General features: G+C 42.5%; 2 protein-coding genes across 4 annotated transcripts in view; one reads left to right on the forward strand and one right to left on the reverse strand.

The window, feature by feature from the left end:
* LOC133480812 (phosphatase and actin regulator 1-like) overlaps positions 1-20903 on the forward strand; it is a 47713-nt gene that overhangs the window by 13505 nt on the left and 13305 nt on the right. The window contains exons 3-7 of one of the 3 annotated variants that reach the window (XM_061779436.1): positions 5304-5468; positions 11841-11921; positions 15183-15305; positions 16341-16544; positions 16623-16890. In XM_061779436.1, the coding sequence (XP_061635420.1) occupies positions 5304-5468; positions 11841-11921; positions 15183-15305; positions 16341-16544; positions 16623-16890 (841 nt within the window). Of the gene's footprint in view, positions 1-649; positions 1527-5303; positions 5469-11840; positions 11922-15182; positions 15306-16340; positions 16891-20903 lie in introns of those variants that run through there. The other 2 variants (XM_061779435.1, XM_061779434.1) reach the window with 2 other exon arrangements.
* The window catches only part of tbc1d7 (TBC1 domain family, member 7), a 61402-nt gene continuing 45804 nt past the window's right edge, over positions 5306-20903 (reverse strand). The window contains exon 6 of the mRNA XM_061779440.1: positions 5306-5418. Within this exon, the coding sequence (XP_061635424.1) occupies positions 5412-5418 (7 nt within the window). The 3' untranslated portion in view covers positions 5306-5411. The remainder of the gene's footprint in view (positions 5419-20903) is intronic.

Below are 20903 nucleotides of genomic sequence, written 5' to 3' on the forward strand. Positions count from 1 at the left end.
TCAAGGAGAGGCTTATGTCGGGCCACTCTGCCATAAAGCGCCAACTGGTGGAGGGCTGCAGTGATGGTTGACTAGAACTTTCTCCCATCTCCCGACTACATCTCTGGCGCTCAGCCAAAGTGATCTTTGGGTTCTTCTTTACCTCTCTCACCAAGGCACTTCTCCCCGATTGCTCAATTTGGCCAGACAGCCAGCTCTAGGAAGGGTTCTGGTCGTCCCAAACGTCTTCCATTTCAGGATTATGGAGGTCACTGTGCTCTTAGGAACCTTAAGTGCAGCAGAAATTGTTTTGTAACCTTGGCCAGATATGTGCCTTGCTACAATTCCGTCTCTGAGCTCTTCAGGCAGTTCCCTTGATCTCATAATTCTCATTTTCTCTGACATGCACTGTTAGCTGTAAGGTCTTATATGGACAGGTGTGTGGCTTCCTAATCAAGTCCAATCAGTATAATCAAACACAGCTCAACTCCAATGAATGTGTAGAACCATCTCAAGGATGATCAGAAGAAATTGAGAGCACCCGAATACTTATGTCTGTGTGATATTTCAGTTTTTCTTTTTTAAATAAATCTGCAAAAATTTCAACAATTCTTTTTTTTTTTTCAATATGGGGTGCTGTGTGTACATTCATGAGGGAAAAATGTACTTAAATGATTTTAGCAAATGGCTGGAAAAAAAAAAAAAAAACAAAGAGTGAAAAATTTAAGGGGGTCTGAATACTTCCCGTATCCACTGTATAAACAGTATGAATTGAATTTCTTGCTATGTATCATGGCAGTTGTTCTATCTGTCAATCAAATTCCACATTTTCTTTCAGTCACATAAAAGGTTAAATGTGGTGTTTCTGTGGGAATTACAGTATATGAACAACAGGTTCACTTTTCAATTCAGTGCTTGCATCACTTCATCACTTAGTAATATCAGTCGACATAACAGCTTCAGATCACATCTCGACTTCCAACACACCACATCTGGACCAATAATTATTTACCTACTGACCGGTCTTCTCAGTCCCTCTTGCACCCCCCGTCCCTCTTGCACCCCACCCCACATTTAACTCTTAACTCCCGCCTTCTGGAGGCTTCTTGTGTTTATTCTCTCCCCTGGCTTCTTAGCTCTTGTCTTGGTGGCATCTAGCCAGCCACGGGCTGGCCTCGGCCAACCCTTCCTCCTGCCCTTTCTTTGTTCGGGCACACGGCTACGTAACCGCGAAGGCCGGGATGAGAACAGACTCGGCTTCCAACCCTATTCGTGGGCCACCGCTCGGCGATCAGGGCTACTAAAGTACCAGGTACGCTTCCAGCCAAGCGTGATCGCGCTGAACTTGCTCACGAGCCCCTGAAAAGGCAGGAAGAGAAACGCTCATACTCTCCCACCAAGGCATGACGAACAACAGTTTTTCTTCTTCCGGCTCTTTTTTTTGTTTCATTTTTGTGCATCTTTTTCTTCTGCGACCAACCCTGTCTCCATGCTTCTGAGACGCACCCTGAGAGAGACAACTCCCAGAGGCCAGTTCATTTACATTTGTGAGTAGACACGGCAAGTGATTGCCAGACTGTACAATATTAGTACCTAATAATTTTGGGGAAATTACTAGCTTCAGACAAAATCTCAACTTTGTCCCCTCTCTCGCTCTCTCTCTCGTCCAGAATGGACGCGTTAAACGCTTGTGTTTTCCACTTTAGTCCAACACACGATGTTCTATTTCCCTTCTCGTACGCCTATTTTCCTTCTTTTTACCATTATTAGTGTTATTTTCTTTCTTTAGTTTGACCCCTTTGTTTGTTTTCCGCTAGATCCCTTGTAGATGTCATTAAATATTCTATAAAATTCCACTCTCGGTTGTATTTTGTGTGTGTTCTGAGTTTAAGTAAGCCACTGTCATCTAGAACTCCAAATTTCATAAAGTGTAGCAAGCTTCAGATTACGAGACTGATAAAAAGGTTTCTCGTCACTTTCCCTAAATTTTATCCATGTAAAAAGTGATGTGGTGCCCCTTTACGATACATATTAGTTTGATTTCAACGATTAAACTTAACATTACACTAAACCGGAACTAACGCATTCTTTTCTCCCAAATTAATAAAATTTTTAGTTAACCCTCATATACGCTATGAACCAAACAGACCACAAAAAATGTCTGTAAAAACCCTGTAAAATGTGAATGATGAAAAAAAAAATTGACATAAAATAAGGCCCTTAAATCATGAAAACTCAGACCATTCTCTCAGCTCTGGAATTCTGTGTGTTCCTGCTGGATGCGCTAAAACCGTGCACTGTTATGTCGTCAGCTGTCAATCACATACCACTCTTGTGTGAAATCCTTATAACTACAAATCCCTACATGTTTGAGGTGCAAAAAAATATATCTGCTTAAAGGCTCCGGTGGCTGTAATATATCCCAACGAGAAGTGCTAGCCACCTGCTAGCTCACAAGTTAACTGGCTACTGTAGGCTCCACAGAGTTGATGCTGCAGACCGGTGGCGGGCTCGTCCACTTCATCACCTCTTTGCTTGATATTGTACCATTGTGTAGGTCCACATAAAGACACCATGGAAAGTCATCGGTTTAGTAACACAGGGGTACACATCATTCAGTCTGTGGCTCACATGAAATGAAAGACATTTGAGCACATAGTTCCTGCTTGTTCCATACCCACAATGCTTTGCATAACACAAACTACATAATAATAATAATTTAAATCATGACAACAACCGGTTCCTGTAAATCGTGGCATTCAGGGATGGTGCATTTTCGGGGTATAGGCAGAGTTAGCTAGCTAAATGCATGCTGGAATGACAGAAATTATATCGTGGTGTAGGGGCGACACATGCCGGTCGCCCAAGTGCATCACTGGACGCTGTTTTAGCTATGCCCCAAAAATCCGGAGAAATTAAAATGGTGAAAAACAGGTTAATGCTATATCTCCACAATTCAGTACTACATAGTTGTTTGTATTGGCATGTTTTGAGCAATTACAATTCAAACATGTATCATTTATTTAGAGAACAAAAATCTGAATTCACTTTACAGGGTCTTTAATGTTTAAGTCATTACATTTGTTTGTAACCTTTAAGAACTGCTTTAAACATATGTTGACATAAACCCTATGTGCAATACCTTTTAAATGAATCATTAAGTGGTTTTACTTTCTTATATTTTAGCACAGTGTTATTGTTCAAACTGCATAATGTTACAACGTATTGATGAATCTTTAGGTCTACTGGGCTACAGTATTCTAATGTCATGATGGTGGTACTTGGAGAGCTAAGTGGCACTTGGTGTAAAAATTTCGAGAGCTATTTTTCTACATTAACCACTGACAGCATGGACACCACTGTACACAGCTGTTTATGTTGAGAGATTACAGTCATTTTGAACACACATCACAAAGCAATATGACTAAAATATACTGGTAAAAGATAAAGGGAATACATAACCATTACAATATAACTCCATGTCATACTCATTGGATATCAGTCCAGTTAGAAAGCAATGTTGGATGACAGGTTGAAGTCGACCTGGGAATTTGCCAGCTTCCCACTTGTGAAATTTAAAACCCAAGACTCACTGTCCACACCCCTTTGTGTTGAAAGCAATTGCCGCTGTGGCACTGATGTCGTCATCCATCAAATGTTATGTTAATTGAGCAACCCGCTATGTGGATGCACACTTTGAATGGCAATGTACCGCTTCGGTAAGATCTATCTGAAAGGCACAGGCGAATAAATCCCGGCAGTACTGTTATGCTTATGATCCGTCAATTTATTGGGAATGCGGTGTGAAAGTGGCTCAGTGTGTGTGTCTTTTGGTTTAACTAGAAGACCGTCTTATATCTGTTCAATAAGAATATATGGTAAGGTTTGGTCATGCTAATCCATGCATATTAATAAGGTAAAGTGTAAATTTGGTTTTAGCAGTGTTTATGCACTCTTGGATTCAAGTAGCCTACGTCCTTCTATAAAAAGGAACTGCTAGCATGCAGTATTCCAACAATGGTGAGAACAGATTGGTGTCAATTCTAAAGTCAGGATTCAATTCAACAAGTTTGAATGCAACCTACTGCAACTCCATTACTGGATAAAACACAATGGGCTCTATTTTCATGACCGGCATAAATCCAGCGTGGCGGGCATCATAAATCTGCGTGGGGGCGGATGGGACCAGGTTTTTGTAATTTAGCAGATGTGTGCAAGCCGCACAAATGGGCGATCTGCGCCACTGTGGGCGTGAACACAACCGACTTTATTCGCTCCTAATCAAAGCGGCTCCGCTCATTCCTTTTAAATGCGATGCACTGACAGTCTCGCATGGAGACTTTTCTGTGCAGAAGAGGACGCAGCGATCTGTGCATGACTGGAGCATTGTCACCGCTCTTGGCCGGCGATAATAATGATGATAATAATAATGCATTAAATTCTAAGATTTCTACAATTATTCAGATGGGGCGATGCCTGCCGTTCACATATTTAGGAATGAAATGTCTGTCATCCACCACACGTTCGCGGAGCTCGCGTATCTGTCTGCCTAGGCCCCCATCAAATTCACCAAAATTACATTAGACCAGCAGTCTACCTACTACACCGGACTTAGACATGGTCTGACCAGGCATCGGTTTACCCACTAAATTGTCACAAGTGCCGGGCGTATATCAAAGGACACACCGTCGGTGCGGTGGTATGCCCATCTTGGCACAAATTGCTTTGCCAAATTGGCAAACACGCGCAGCGAGCCTTGCGCTTGCACGAAAGTCAAGATAGGCCAGTTTTTGCGCTTCACTGCAGTTGTGCTTTCCAAAAAAATTTAGCCCATTGTATCAAAAATGGACCTAAGTTCCTTAGTGGGCAGGTTGCACGGTGAGTATACCATTAAAAGATCTTTTGTTGAGTGACTGACAGACCAATGATATACAAGCAAAAATCAGCTGCTACTGGACACATTGAGTCTCAGCATGTTTGTTCACATTTGTCTGATTATGCAATTTTGTGGTTTTCCGGGAGGGTTGACTGCAGCACTTTCCAGAACTTAACACTTCCCACCATAGTGCTGGAACTGACCTTGAAGGACAATGTATAAAACAACATCTCTACCCCAGATTAGTTGTCTCCCTTTGTGGGGAGGGGGAGGGGACAAGCACAGTGTTAGGGGCCACCCCCTGGCCCCCACCTAGGGCTGCCACGGCACTTGACAAACCACAATGTGTTCTTTCTGCATTGGAAACTAAACGTTGTTTAAGTGGAAAACATTTTTGTGAAGGTCGTTTTCTAGTTGAATACCATAAAGTAATCATTTTGTTTTGCAGCTGAAGAAGTTGAAAGGCTGGCAGCAATGCGCTCTGATTCACTGGTACCTGGTACACACACACCTCCAATTAGGCGACGAAGTAAATTTGCCACCCTGGGGCGTCTCTTTAAACCCTGGAAATGGAGAAAGAAGAAGAGTGAAAAGTTTAAGCAGACCTCTGCTGGTGAGGACTAAAACACTTTTTCACTTTATTTTTCTCTATATCGCTGTGGTTATCATCACTTGCCTACCAAAGCTCATAGATTAGTACAATGTATTACAAACCCCAATTCAAATTAAGTTGGGGTGTTGTGTAAAACATAAATGAAAACAGAATACAATAATTTGCAAATCCTTTTAAATACATTTACAATTAATTTACAATTCAATACACTCCAAAGATTTTAATGTTCCAATTGATTTTTTATTTTTTTTTACAAATATTCTCTTATTTTGAATTTGATGCCTGCAGCACACTCCAAACAAGATGGGATAGGGGCGACAAATGACTGGGAAAGTTGAAGAATGCTATAAAAAACACCTGTTTGGAAAATTCCAAAGGTAAACAGTTTAATAGGAAACAGGTGTGTCATCATTGGCTATCAAGGGAGCATCCCCAAAAGGCTCAGTTGTTCAAAAGCAAGGCTGGGGCAAGGTCACCCACTTCGTGAACTGCGTGAGAAAATAGTGTACTAGTTTAAGAACAACGTTTCTCAACATAAAATTGCAAATAATCTAGGGATTTCAACATCTACGGTCCATAATACACCCCTATGGGGGGCACAAGCCAGTACAAACTGTAGGCCGGTCCCAAGCCCGGATAAATGTCAGAGGGTTGCGTCAGAAAGGGTATCCAGCTTAAAACTTAAAACAAATATGAGCGTTCATCCAAAGAATTCCAAACCGGACCGGGCGTGGACCGGGTAACAACGTCCTCCACCAGCGCCGTCAACCTGCAGGGCGCCAGTGGAAAGGCAGGAACGCACAGAGCCTATAATTGAGGACTTTGTGGGGACTTTGAATGTTGGGACTATGACAGTGACTATGAAATCTTGGGAGTTGGTTGACGTGATGATGAGGAGAAAGGTTGATATAGTTTGTGTCCAGGAGACCAGGTGGAAAGGCAGTAAGGCTAGAAGTTTAGGGGCTGGGTTTAATTTATTTGACCATGGTGTAGATGGGAAGAGAAATGGAGTATGAGTTATTTTCAAGGAAGAGTTAGCTAATAATGTCTTGGAGGTGAAAAGAGTATCGGATCGAGTGATTAGACTGAAACTTGAACTTGAGGGCGTTATGTATAATGTGATTAGCGGCTATGCCCCACAGGTAGGATGTGACCTAGAGGTGAAAGAGAAATTCTGGAAGGAGCAAGATGAAGTAGTGCTGAGCATCGCAGACAGAGAGAGAGTCATGATTGGTGCAGATTATAATGGACATGTTGGTGAAGGAAATAGGGGTGATGAAGAAGTGATGGGTAAGTACGGCATCCAGGAAAGGAACTTTTAGGGACAGATGGTGGTAGACTTTGCAACAAGGATGGAAATGGCTGTAGTGAACAAGTTTTTCCAGAACAGGCAGGAACATAGGGTGACCTACAAGAGCGGCGGTAGAAGCAGCTTTTCAGGAAGAGGTGAGACAGGCTCTCGGTGGACAGGAGCAGCTTCCAGAAGACTGGACCACTAGAGCCAAGGTGATCAAAGAGACAGGCAGGAGAGTGAGTACTTGGTCTATCTTCGTGCAGGAAATGAGAGGAGGACACTTGGTGGTGGAACCTCACAGTACAGGAAATCATACAAGGAAAAAGGTTAGCTAAGAAGAAGTGGGACACTGAGAGGACCGAGGCGAGGCGAAAGGAATACATTGAGATGCAACATAGGGCCAAGGTAGAGGTGGCAAAGGCCAAACGAGGCATATGATGACATGTATGCCAGGTTGGACACTAAAGAAGGAGAAAAATATCTCTACATGTTGGCCAGACAGAGGGATAGAGATGGGAAGGATGTGCAGAAGGTTAGGGTGATTAAGGATAGAGATGGAAATATGTTGACTGGTGCCAGTAGTGTGCTAGATAGATGGAAAGAATACTTTGAGGAGCTAATGAATGGGGAAAGTGAGAGAGAAGGAAGAGCATAAGAGGCAAGTGTGGTGGACCAGGAAGTGGCAATGATTAGTAAGGGGGAAGTTAGAAAGGCATTAAAGAGGATGAAAAATGGAAAGACAGTTGGTCCTGATGACATTCCTGTGGAAGTTTGGAAGCATCTAGGAGAGGTGGCTGTGGAGTTTTTGACCAGCTTGTTCGGTAGAATTCTAACGGGTGAGAAGATGCTTGAAGAATGGAGGAAAACTGTGCTGGTGCCCATTTTTAAGAACAAGGGTGATGTGCAGAGATGTGGGAACTATAGAGGAATAAAGTTGATTAGCCACACAATGAAGTTATGGGAAAGAGTAGTGGAGGCTAGACTCAGGACAGAAATGAGTATTTGTGAGCAATAGTATGGTTTCATGCCTCGAAACAGTACCACAGATGCATTATTTGCCTTGATGATGTTGTTGGAAAAGTACAGAGAAGGTCAGAAGGAGCTTCATTGTGTCTTTGTGGATCTAGAGAAAGCCAAGGACAGATTACCCAGAGAGGAACTGTTGTACTGCATGCGGAAGTCTGGAGTGGCAGAGAAGTATAATACAGGACATGTACATGTGAAGGTGGGACTGTATCAGGGATCAGCCCTGAGGCCCTTCCTGTTTGCAGTGGTGATGGATAGACTGACAGATGACATTAGACTGGAATCCCCGTGGACCATGATGCTTGCAGATGACATTGTGATCTGCAGTGAAAGTAGGGAGAAGGTGGAGGAACAGTTAGAAAGATGGAGGCGTGCACTGGAAAGCAGAGGAATGAAGATTAGCCAAAGTAAGACAGTACATGTGCATGAATGAGAGGGGTGGAGGGGGAAGAGTGAGGATACAGGGAGAAGAGACTTCAAATACTTGGGGTCAACAGTCCAGAGCAATGGTGAGTGTGGTCAGGAAGTGAAGTAACGTGTCCAAGCAGGTTGGAACGGGTGGAGGAAGGTGTCAGAAGAAGAAGAAGAAGAATCACCTTTTATTGTCATGAACATGCATGCATGCACACGAAATTTGTTCTCTGCATTTTACCCATCACAGTGAACACATACACATGTTAGTGGAACACACTGGAGCAGGGGGCAGCTGAAGCGCCCGAGGAGCATTTCGGGGTATCAGTGTCTTGCTCAAGGAAACCACAGGCGTGAGTCCGGGGGATGTTGGCAGATGGTCCAATCGGGGTCTTGAAATAAGGTCCCCCACGGTGGCAGGCGATGATCCTAACCACGGGCCACGGCTGGCAGGTGTGTTATGTGACAGAAGAGTCTCTGCTTGGATGAAGGGCAAAGTTTACAAGACAGTGGTGAGGCCGGCCATGATGTACGAATTAGAGACAGTGGCACTGAAGAGACAACAGGAAACAGAGCTCGAGGTGGCGGAAATGAAGATGTTGACCAGGTTGGATAAAATTTTTAATTAGCTCATCAGAGGGACAGCCAAGGTTCGGTGGAGACAAAGAGAGCAGACTTCGATGGTTTGTACACGTCCAGAGGAGAGAGATTGAGTATATTGGTAGAAGGCTGATGAGGATGGAGCTGCCAGGCAAGAGAGCTAGAGGAAGACCAAAGAGAAGGTTGATGGATGTTGTGAGGGAAGACATGAGGGCAGTTGGTGTTAGAAAGGAGGATGCAAGAGATAGGCTTCCATGGAAAAGGATGACACGCTGTAGCGACCCCTAACGGGGCAAGCCAAAAGGACAAGAAGAAGAAGAACATCTATGGTCCATAGTATCATTAAAAGATTCAGAGAATCTGGGGAAATCGCTGCATGTAAGTGGCAAGGCTGAAAACCAAACTTGAATCCCCATGACCTTTGATCCCTCCGGCGACTCTGCATTAAAACCGGCATTGTTGTGTGAAGAATATTGCCACGTGGGCTCAGGAACACTTCAGAAAACCATTGACAGTTAAAGTTTTTCGCTACATCTGCAAATGCATGTTAAAACTCTACCATGCAAACCATAAGCAATAAATCAGCTACACTCATAAACTCCGTCAGCTTCTCTGGGCCTCTGCTCATCTGAGATGGAGTGATGCAAAATGGAAAAGTGGGCTGTGGTATGACAAGTCCACATTTCAAATTGTTTTTGGAACTCATGGACGTCGTGTCCTCCAGGCCAAAGAGGAAAAGGACCATCCGGATGATTATCAGTGCAAAGTTCAAATGCCAATATCTGTGATTGTATGGGGGTGACTTAGTGTCCGTGGCATGGGTAACACATATGTGAAGGCACTATTAATGCTGGAAGGTACATACAGGTTTTGGAGCAAGATATGCTGCCATCCAAGAAACCTCTTCTTCAAGGACATTCATGCTTATTCCAGCAAGACAATGCCAAGCCACATTCTGCACATGTGACAACAGCATCGCTTCATAGTAGAAGAGTACGAGTATTAGACTGGCCTGCCAGCAATCCAGACATGTCTTCCATTGATAATTTGTGGTGCATTATGAAGCGCAAAATACGACAATGGAGACCCCGGACAGTTGAACAACTTAACTTGGACATTAAGCAAGAATGGAAAAGAATTCGACCAAAAAAGCTTCAACAATTAGCCTCCTCAGTTCACAAACGCTTATTGAGTGCTCTTAAAAGGAAAAGTGATGTAACACAGTGATAAACATGCTCCTGACCAAGCTGTTTTGGAACATGTTACAGATATTCAAAATGAGTGAATATTTACAAAAAAAAAAAAAAAAAAGTTTTTCACTTTGAACATTGAATATCTTGTCTTTGTAGGGTGAAATGGATATACAAATAATTGTATTCTATTTTTATTTACATTTTCAACAACATTCCAACCACATTGGAATTGGGGTTTGTAATTTACACAGACACAACCTTTACAGGACAGGTACAGAATGCATTTTAACAGCAAATACTAAATGTGTCAAGTAGTATAAACAAGACAGCAGGACAATAGATACTTAAATGCTTTATAATACATGTATAATACCAAAACAATACATTGTTTCCCCGCTATACAGTGAATCCCCGTTTATCATGGGGGATATGTTCCAGACTCACCCGCAAGAGGTGAAGATCCACAATATTGAGATCCCATATAACCTCCATCCATCCATCCATCCATTTTCTACCGCTTATCCGAGGTCGGGTCGCGGGGGCAGTAGCTTTAGCAGGGACGCCCAGACTTCCCTCTCCCAGCCATATAACCTTTTTTTTATATATATAGTTTTGACCCTCCCACATGCTTCACACACTGAAACTTATTAAAACACAAAATAACAGCGGCGTCAATGATGAACTACGATATCGTGGGGGAACACTGTATGGCGATTCACCGACCTACCACAGCCCCGCTACAGCTCGGATTTCTGGGTGCAAAGTATCTACTTGTGTATTGCGGAAATCCCAGCTATATTGTGGAAATCTGCTGTTTATAGGGATCATTTTTATGAGTTTTTACAGTATACTTACTGTTATGCCCTCACCTGTGGCAAGGGAGAGCCATAGTCTCCCATGTACTTTTCCTTCATTTACTTATACAGTATGTACAGTAAAACACCAACACAATGAGCACACTCATGCAGAAGCTGCTGTCAACCACACCTCAAACCAAGATACAAACACGCACTCACCATTGATCCAACCTGCCAACTTCCCCTCCAGCTCACCACAACACATGCCATCCCCACCACGCCCTGCCTCTTAAAGACATCAAAGAGATCTCTAACACAGACACTCCAATACGTACAGGAGTTTCTATATGTTATGCTTGCAATTTTGTGTTCAAATATGTTTACAATATGTTCAAAAACCATGTTCTAATAAGTTTAAATGTGTTTTAACTTTAAAATCATGTTGAAGTGCCACCCTTTCATCCATTTTCGACACCGCTTATCCTCACAAGGGTCTCGGGCGTGCTGGAGCCTATCCCAGCTATCTTCGGGCGAGAGGCGGGGTACACCCTGAACTGGTTGCCACCCAATTGCAGGGCACATATAAACAAACAACCATTCGCACTTACATTCACACCTACGGGCAATTTAGAGTCTTCAATTAAACTACCATGCATGTTTTGGGGATGCGGGAGGAAACCGGAGTACCCAGAGAAAACCCACACAGGCGCGACGAGAACATGCAAACTCCACGAAGGCAAGGCCAGATTTGAACCCGGGTCCTCAGAACTGTGAGGCAGATGTGCTAACCAGTTGTTCACCATACCGCCCATGTTGAAGTGGTAAAAGGATAACGTTTTTAAAATCTGTAGCGCAGAGCTTCACCTGCTGAGGGTGGGTCTGGAATGTATCCACCATGATGAACAGGGGTTCACTGCATAAAAAATGTTATGTCCTGTCTTTTCGGCCTGAAATATTGTTATTATTGCTAACCTAATGACGCATTTAAGTCACATGTCCAACACACAACATGATGTGTTAGCAGTGTTGTTTCTGCAACCTTATCTCTCAGTGCTGGAGAGAAAAATGTCTACACGGCAGAGCAGAGAGGAGCTTATCAAGAAAGGAGTGCTGAAGGAAGTTTATGAGAAAGGTGAGTCTTAATCATGATCCTTGTACAAACCATAACATTCTCGAGCATCATTGTATATTCTTTTCTGTTGCTGGAGAAGTGATAACCTGATACTTTATCGATTAACATCTATTAATTTAAACCAAAAGGTGCGTAATTGATTGATCCATTTATTCTTTTTTTTCTCTCAAGGCATTCAATTACTCATTAAATCGGACTATAATGTTATTGTAGTTGACTTTGGGCTCCTCCCATCAGGGGTCACCACAGCAATTCACTCGGAGGATTTTTTTTTTGCCGCAGTTTTTACGCCAGATTCCATTTCTGACACAGCTGTCGATTTAATGGGGCACTGGCTGGGAATTGACCCGATGATATGCATAGATCAGACTACAAGAAATCTTGTCAAATCAAACACTGTCGGAGAGGTGGAACCAGAAAACATGTCACTGCTCAATGCGACCGAATACATTCGTTACCAAGGTGACGACGACAAGAATTCACCGCGCCAAGTGCTCGGGAGAGGACGTTCATTCAAGGATTGCTTGAGATATGTTCACCTATTTTAATACGATACAGAGCGCAAGCAGGCAACAAAATGTTATGTAGCCTAGCACGCTAGTGTTAGCACTAATTGTAAAGAGGCTGGCGTTCTGTCGAATCATGCTCTTAAGCTTCGCTAAACATTTGTTTGTGCGCGTGAATAAATGTTGACAACGGTTTGCACGTATGTTGACACCAGCAAGTACGGGAGGTGATGCGCCGGTCACAATAGGCGGTCCCATTGGTCAATGTCAAGGTGCGCTGTCGGAGAGTTGCCGTTGATATATCACACTACACGGAAGATATCCCAAAAAAATCTAACATTATGCCTAGATCAGACTACAGGATTTTACTGCCGATATTGATACGATTAACTATGGCAGCCGATTTCCGAGATTGGGCCAGACATATTTTGTCAGGAACGACAAAACTTCTTGTAATGTGACATAATCCATGACCAAAGATTTGGCCCTACGATAGCCCTACGATGCCAAAATTAAGTCCAGTATGTTTGATTTTTTGGATATCTTCCGTGTAGTGTGACAACGACAACTCTCCGACAGCACACCTTGACGTCGACCAATGCGACTGCGTATTGTGACCGGCACTTCCCCCCCCGTGTTTACCGTTGTCAACATTTATACACGCACACATACCAATGTTTACCGAAGGTTTAGAGTATGATTCTACAGAAAGCCGGCATGTTTATGTACAACCGTTATTGCTAGCACTAGCTTTCTATGCTCCATAACCTTGTGTTGCCTGCTTGCGAGCTGTATCGTATTATAAATACGTGAACATACCTCAAGCGTCCTCTCCCGAGCACTGGTGACGACCACCACAAATTTTTCCTCATTTTGTAGGTTTTGTCCCATCCCCAACACAATACATTGGCGCGGCGCATTGTTGTCCTCGCCTTGGTAACGAGTGTAGCCAGTCGACTTGACCAGTGACACATTTTCTGGTTCTGCGTCAGTGTTTGATTTGACAAGATAAAGCCCAGTGATCATAAAAGACGGGATACAGTGGTATCAGAACACGTCGTGTAGTGTTGCCACTGTCTGCCCGAGATATGGCAAGATTTTACGGCAGTAGTCTGACATCGGGAATCGGGAAAGACCAAATTTGTCTTGTTGTGTGATCCAGGCACGAGACTTTTCATTTGGCATCATAGGGCTATCGTAGGCCCAAATTGTTGGTCGTGGATTATGTCACACAACAAGACGGTTTGTTGTTTTGTCAGGCCCGAGCTGGGAAATCGGCTACGATAGCTATCCATCCATCCATTTTCTGTACCGCTTATCCTCACGAGGGTCGTGGGCGTGCTGGAGCCTATCCTAGCTATCTTAGGGCGAGAGGCGGGGTACACCCTGAACTGGTCGCCAGCCAATCGGAGGGCAGACAGAAACAAACAACCATTCAGGCCAATATTGGGGCTAAAATCCTGTAGTCTGTTCAAGTCAATATCTACATAAAACATGTACTGTACCACTACACCACTTGCCTGACTTTGGTGCAGGCAGCGTGGGTTCAGTTCCCACTCAGTGACGGTGTGAATGTGAGTGCGAATGGTTGTCCGTCTCTATATGTGCCCTGCGATTGACTGGTGACCAATTCAGGGTGTAGTGCGTCTTTTGCTGGGATAGGCTCCAGCACCCCGCGACCCTAACCAGGATGAGCGGTGTTGAAAATGGACGGATGTACCACTACACGACCAGAATGACTAATGTCTGTAATCTAATAATAATTTTAGTTATTTGGATGGATCCATTATATATTAGCTTCCCATAATGTTACAGGAGTCCAAAAGTACAACAGAAGTTGTCTCAGGTCAATTAACATGTGGAGCAGGTCTAAAACCACACTCCACACTTGTTAAAAGACTCACACGAGTAAGCACTAGGCAGCAGAGGAGGAAGAACTCCCTCTTGGGGAAGAAACCTCGAGCAGACCCAAGACTCACAGTGGAGTGGACGTCTGCCTCGACCGGTTGGGTTAGTAGAAAAGAAGAGTGACAGACAGTGAGTCAGCTACGGAGAGGCAGGCAGGCAGCCAGCCAGCCAGACAGAGAGAGAGAATATTTCTGCTACACCTCTAGAAGCACCTCTTACTGGGAGGGGGAAGAGAAAGGTTAGTGTCATAGGGAGATCAGAACAAAGAGAACATGCGGTACTGCAACTGTTTAGCTGTTCAACTATTAACCGCACTATGTGGATAATGACCAACGAATCACCGCGAGGTACAATGCAGTGCATTAAACATGAAACTTGTAACAGTAGGTCGCAGCAATGTGAGAGAAATTGACAAAAAAATGACATAGCTGTCCATTGTCTGACACTCTGATATGGTGGTCCATTTAGTGTGGGCTCCTGCATCAATCAACGTCCAGCGCTCGAGACAGTAAGACACAGAAGTAAAAAAAAAAAAAAGACAGAAAATAACATACCTGTCCATCAAGGTCTGACACTCGAATATGTTGCAGAAACAACATATTCAAGTATCTGAAAAGCAGTAAGGTGTTTAACTGTATGTGTAGTTTCTTTAATTAAAAGAGGATTTATGATCAGTTTTAAGTACCTTTTATTTCTAACAAGTGAATATACATCAGAACACATTAATTAGCGAGTATTCCCTTAATGAGATACAGTAAGGCATTTTACCTTTTTCTGTCTCGAGTATTAATCTGAATCTCTGTCTCACTTAATCATCATGTCATGCTCTTGTGCCATGCTTGTGTAGACTGTTCATCCTCATCTGTACGGGAGGAGGAGAAGCTGCAAAATGGCCGTTCTCCATTGCACAGATGCAGCTTGTCACAATCGGAAGGTACTGAGCCAATGGAAGGAGCGGCTGCAACTGGAGGTAAGCAATAGAACATCTGTAGCATTGAGGCGTCATGTGCTCTCTGTCCACCTGTCCATGTATATATATATTTTTTTTTATACCAATAGCCCTTTACACGGAAGCTGGAGCAGACTTAGGGAGAGAGGCAGGGCATAGTGTGGACCAACTAATTTGTATTCTCAAACTAGACATAATTTACTACCAGCTAGCCAGATTTAACCCTTGTAAAACGATGGGGATCACCGGTGACACCGCGGCGCATGTGTATTTCAAATTACCGGAACTCCTCGTGACTTCGTGCAATTTTAATCATTCAAACTGCCGCTGAAAGCTCTGAAACTAATAAATATATCTATTATTATGTTACTAAAAGGGTTAAATAAGATAGCTTTCTAAAAAACTAACGTGGCATACCCACGCTTTAATAATATACTGGTAACAGTAATCTTATAAATGTACGTAAGCTAAATAACAAAACTCAGTTTTGTCTAGTTTTTTAAAATTGAATTATTATTATTATTATTTTTTTTTTAATTGTACGGCCAATTCTTGAACGCCAAAAGATCGTTTTCTTGGCAAGCACAAAATGCACTGCCAACAACTTTGAAAACTTATTTCAGGTAGAGCCATGGGTGACAAGTTTCTTGGCTTTCGGCATCTGTTGCATCATCTTTGTTTACACTGTCCTACTCGCTTTCCTCCACATCGACTCGGACAAACACAGAGGCAAGACCATGCACTTGACTGCATTACTCTGTTTTTTTCAGCATTTTTTGGTTCTGACCCAGGTGCACGTCTTTGACGTTGTGTCGTTTTAAAAGTAACAAGCTCATTCTTAAAATGTAAGGAGGATAAAGTACATTTATCTGTATTTAAACAGTAAGGAGTGAAAGTAAAAAGTTGCCAGAAAAACAAATATTCAAGTACAGATAAATTTACTTACAGTAATGGGGTAAAAGTACTTATGAGTCCAAGTTCAAACCCAAGACCCTGTTACTGAAAGGGAACAGTGCTAACTAGTAGAGCGTTTTAATTCTCTTGCTTTATCCTCAGGTTCACGCGAGTTTGAGATCGCTGCTGATAGTACAAGTCAACAGGACCACACCCAAAAATTAAACCACACTCCCCCCACAAAAAAGCCTCCAGTGTATCCAGGGGATGATACTGAATCTACACTGCACAGACCTCCTACGTTACATAAGCAACCTCCTGCACTACCACCCAAGCCCTTCACCAGAATACCAAATCACAGTACAGGTACATTCGTCTGTGTGATAATATTCCTAATTGAGTTTAGTCATTTAAAAGCTAGTTACTACCTTTGTCAATTTACAGACGGCACCCCGGTAAAGTTGCCGTGCATGTCGGTGAAGTTATCGCCTCCTCTACCTCCAAAGAAGCTCATGATCTCCGTACCTACAGGGAGCATGGAACCCTTGCCGCCTTTGCTCACCTTCCAGAAGTGCTCCGCACCTCCCAGCCATGCTCCTGTGGGCGGGCACTCACTGCAGTATGGAACACTTCCTGTTCCTCTTCACCCGTCCAGCCGAATCATTGAGGAACTCAACAAGACCCTCGCCCTGACCATGCAAAGGTTTGAGAGGTGAGGATCCAAATAGATTGTAGATGCTGCTTTCATTCATGATGACAATTCAGCTTAGATATTATGAGCTGGGTTTACATGGAGCCTTGTATTCCGATTATAATCAGTTTAGAAGCCCAAACTGAATGAAGATGGTCCATAAAGTGGGTTTGGCAAGTATTCAGACCACCTTAAAATTTTCACTCTTTGTGATATTGCAGCCATTTGCTAAAATAATTTAAGTTAATTTCTTTCCTCATTAATGGACACACAGCACCCCATATTGACAGAAAAAAACAGAATTGTTGAAATTTTTGCAGATTTATTAAAAAAGAAACCTGAAATATCACACAGCAATAAGTATTCAGACCTTCAGTATTTAGTAGAAGCACCCTTTTGAGCTAATACAGCCATGAGTCCTTTTGGGAATGATGCAACACACTAGGATTTTGGGGATCCTCTGCCATTCCTCCATCCTCTCATGTTCTGTCAGGTTGGATGGTGAACGTTGGTAAACAGCCATTTTCAGGTCTCTCCAGAGATGTTCAATTGGGTTTAAGTCAGGGCTCTGGCTGGGCCATTCAAGACCAGTCACGGAGTGGTTCTGAAGCCACTCCTTTGTTATTTTAGATGTGTGCTAAGGTACATTGTCTTGTTGGAAGGTGAACCTTGGGCCCAGTCTGAGGTTATGAGCACTCTGGAGAAGGTTTTGGTCCAGAATATCCCTGTACTTTCCCGCATTCATCTTTCCTTCGATTGCAACCAGTCGTCCTGTCCCTGCCGGTGAAGAACACCCCCACAGCATGATGCTGCCACCACCATGCTTCACTGTTGGGACTGTATTGGACAGGTGATGAGCAGAGCATGGTTTTCTCCACACATACCGCTTAAAATTAAGGCCAAAAATTCTGTCTCATCAGACCAGAGAATCTTATTTCTCACCATATTAAAGTCCTTCTGGTGTGTTTTAGCAAACTCCATGCAGGCTTGCATGTTTCTTGCACTGAGGAGTGGCTTCCGTCGGGCCACTCTGCCATAAAGCCCCGACTGGTGGAGGGCTGCAGTGATGGTTGACTTTCTAGAACTTTCTCCCATTTCCCGACTGCATCTCTGGAGCTCAGCCACAGTGATCTTTGGGTTCTTCTTTACCTCTCTCACCAAGGCTCTTCTCCCCAATTGCTCAGTTTGGCCGGACGGCCAGGTCTAGGAAGGATTCTGGTCATCCCAAACATCTTCCATTTAAGGATTATGGAGGCCACTTTGCTCTTAGGAACCTTAACTGCAGCAGACATTTTTTAGTAACCTTTAGTAACCAGATCTGTGCCTTGCCACAATTCTGTCTCTGAGCTCTTCAGGCACTTCCTTTGACCTCATGATTCTCATTTGCTCTGACATGCACTGTTAGCTGTAAGGTCTTATATGGACAGGTGTGTGGCTTCCTAATCAAGTCCAATCAGTATAATCAAACACAGCACAACTCCAATGAAGGTGTAGAACCATCTCAAGGATGATCAGAAGAAATTGAGAGCACCCGAATACTTATGTTTGTGTGATATTTCAGTTTTTCTTTTTTAAATAAATCTGCAAAAATTTCAACAATTCTTTTTAACACAGCTGGACTCCAATGAAGGATGATCAGAAAAATTGGACAGCACCCGAGTTAAATAGATGAGTGTCACAGAAAAGGGTCTGAATACTTATGGTGTGTGATAATTCAGTTTTTCTTTTTTAATAAATCTGCAAAAATTTCAACAATTCCGTTTTTTTCTGTCAATATGGGGTGCTGTGTGTACATTGAGGAAAGAATTAACTTAAATGATTTTAGCAAATGGCTGCAATATAACAAAGAGTGAAAAATTTAAGGGGGCCTGAATACTTTCCGTATCCACTGTATAAACACCACAATGGGAATAAGCACAGGAGTGGAATATTCCTTTTGCCAAACCAATCAAAAGTACATTTTTGTCATGTAAACCGTGAATTGGAATGATGTTGGGCTGCGCTCTGTCCTCATATGCTCTGTCTTGACGTTATCATTTACGCACTTGAAAAGATGACGGCTTCCTGCTAGAGCTGGTCAGCAACAGAGATCTTTTTAACTGCTTGGAACTTGTTTTTATCAAGCTGTTGCTATAATAAAAGTACAAAATTGTCAGTTGCTTAGTTAACGTTTCTCATCCTATACACAGTGGGTACGGAAAGTATTCAGACCCTCCTTAAATTTTTCACTTTACCTCTGTTATATTGCAGCCATTTGTTAAAATCTTTTTTCATTTTTCCCCCCTCATTAATGTACACATACCAACCCATATTGTAAGAAAAAAAAAAACAGAATTGTTGAAATGTTTGCAGATTTATTAAAAAAGAAAAAGAAAAACAGAAATATCAGACAGCCATAAGTATTCAGACCCTTTGCTGGGACACTTGTATATTTAAGTCATTTTTTTCAATATGAGGTGCTGTGTGTACATTAATGAGGGGAAAAATTAACTTAAATGATTTTAGCAAATGGCTGCAATATAAAATTTAAGGGGTTCTGAATACTTTCCGTACCCACTGTAGGCTTCCAAAAGATAAAGGGCTGAGAAAGCATTGGGGTACAGCTATCAGAAGAGAAGGGGTTTCTGCTAGTCCATCTCCAGTGATTGCCATGACTAGTACTGTAGTTAAATTGCTATAAATCACTCAAGTCCACAACACTCTTCTATCTTGGCTGATTTCTTTTGATTTTCCCACGATGTTACATAAAGAACCAGTGTGTTTCAGGTGTGCCTTCAAATACATTCACAGGTGTGTCTAATTTAAATGTTGTCAAACCTATCAGAAGGTTCCAAAGATACATCATCATCTTGGTTTTCACAAATTGTTTAAAGGCATAGTAATCTTACTGTATGTAAACTTCTGACTTTAAAGAATGGAATGAACAATTGTAAAAAAAAAATAATAAATCCTTCTCCCATTATTCTGGCATTTAACAAATCCTAATTGACCTAAAAGTCTGATTTCATGTCAGACAGTGAGCAAAAAAAAAGTGCATGTGACTATTTATATATTGTACTATGTCAACTTTTGGTTTCAACTGTATAAGAAGAAAACATATACACACGTGGACAAAATACCCCTGTTAATTAAAGAAAAACCCACAGTGGTCACAAAAATAACTTTAATCTGAAAAAAGTAATAATAAATAAAATTAAAAAAAATTTAAAATTAACCAATGAAACTCAGACATTGCTTTTGAATTGTGGTTCAACAGAATTATTTTAAAAAAACAAACCCATTAACTCGGCCTGGACAAAATGATGGTACCCTTAATATTTTTTTGCACAACCGTTTGAGGCAATCACTGCAATCAAATGATTTTCGTAACTTTCAATGAGACTTCTGCATTTCTCAGCAGGTATTTTGGCCCACTCTTCATGAGAAAACTGCTCCACTTGTCTTAGGCTTGAAGGGTGCTTCCTCCAGATGGCATGTTTCAGCTCCTTCCACAGATGTTCAATAGGATTTAGATCAGGGCTCATAGAAGGCAGCTTCAGAATCGTCCAATGTTTTGCTCTTAGCCATTCTTGGGTGTTTTTAGCTGTGTGTTTTGGGTCATTATTATGTTCTTAAAAGCTCATGACCTGTGACTGAGACCAGGCTTTCTGACACTGAGCAGCACATTTCTCTCTGAATGGTACTGGTAAATGGACTGCACTTAAAGTATAGCGCTTTACAAAGCCTCACATTCACCCATTCAAGCATACATTAATACACCAATGGGCGGCTGCTGCCATGCAAGGCGTTGCCAGGCCCACTGGCAGCAATTCACGGTACACTGTCTCACTGCTCTGAGGACCCGGGTTCAAATCCAGCCTTGCCTCTTATTAATGGAACTAAACAAGTTACACCCTCTCTCATCAATCTTGCAACTTCAAATCCATCAATATGATTCCAGTTGCCTGTCTGAGGATGGTTGTAGCATTCTCAGACCTAGGCATCTGTTGCAGTTGATGAAGGTAGATGCCTGTGAATATTCTCATTCATCCAGG

Source organism: Phyllopteryx taeniolatus, chromosome 7 (genome assembly GCF_024500385.1).
Source record: "Phyllopteryx taeniolatus isolate TA_2022b chromosome 7, UOR_Ptae_1.2, whole genome shotgun sequence".
NCBI lineage: Eukaryota > Metazoa > Chordata > Actinopteri > Syngnathiformes > Syngnathidae > Phyllopteryx > Phyllopteryx taeniolatus.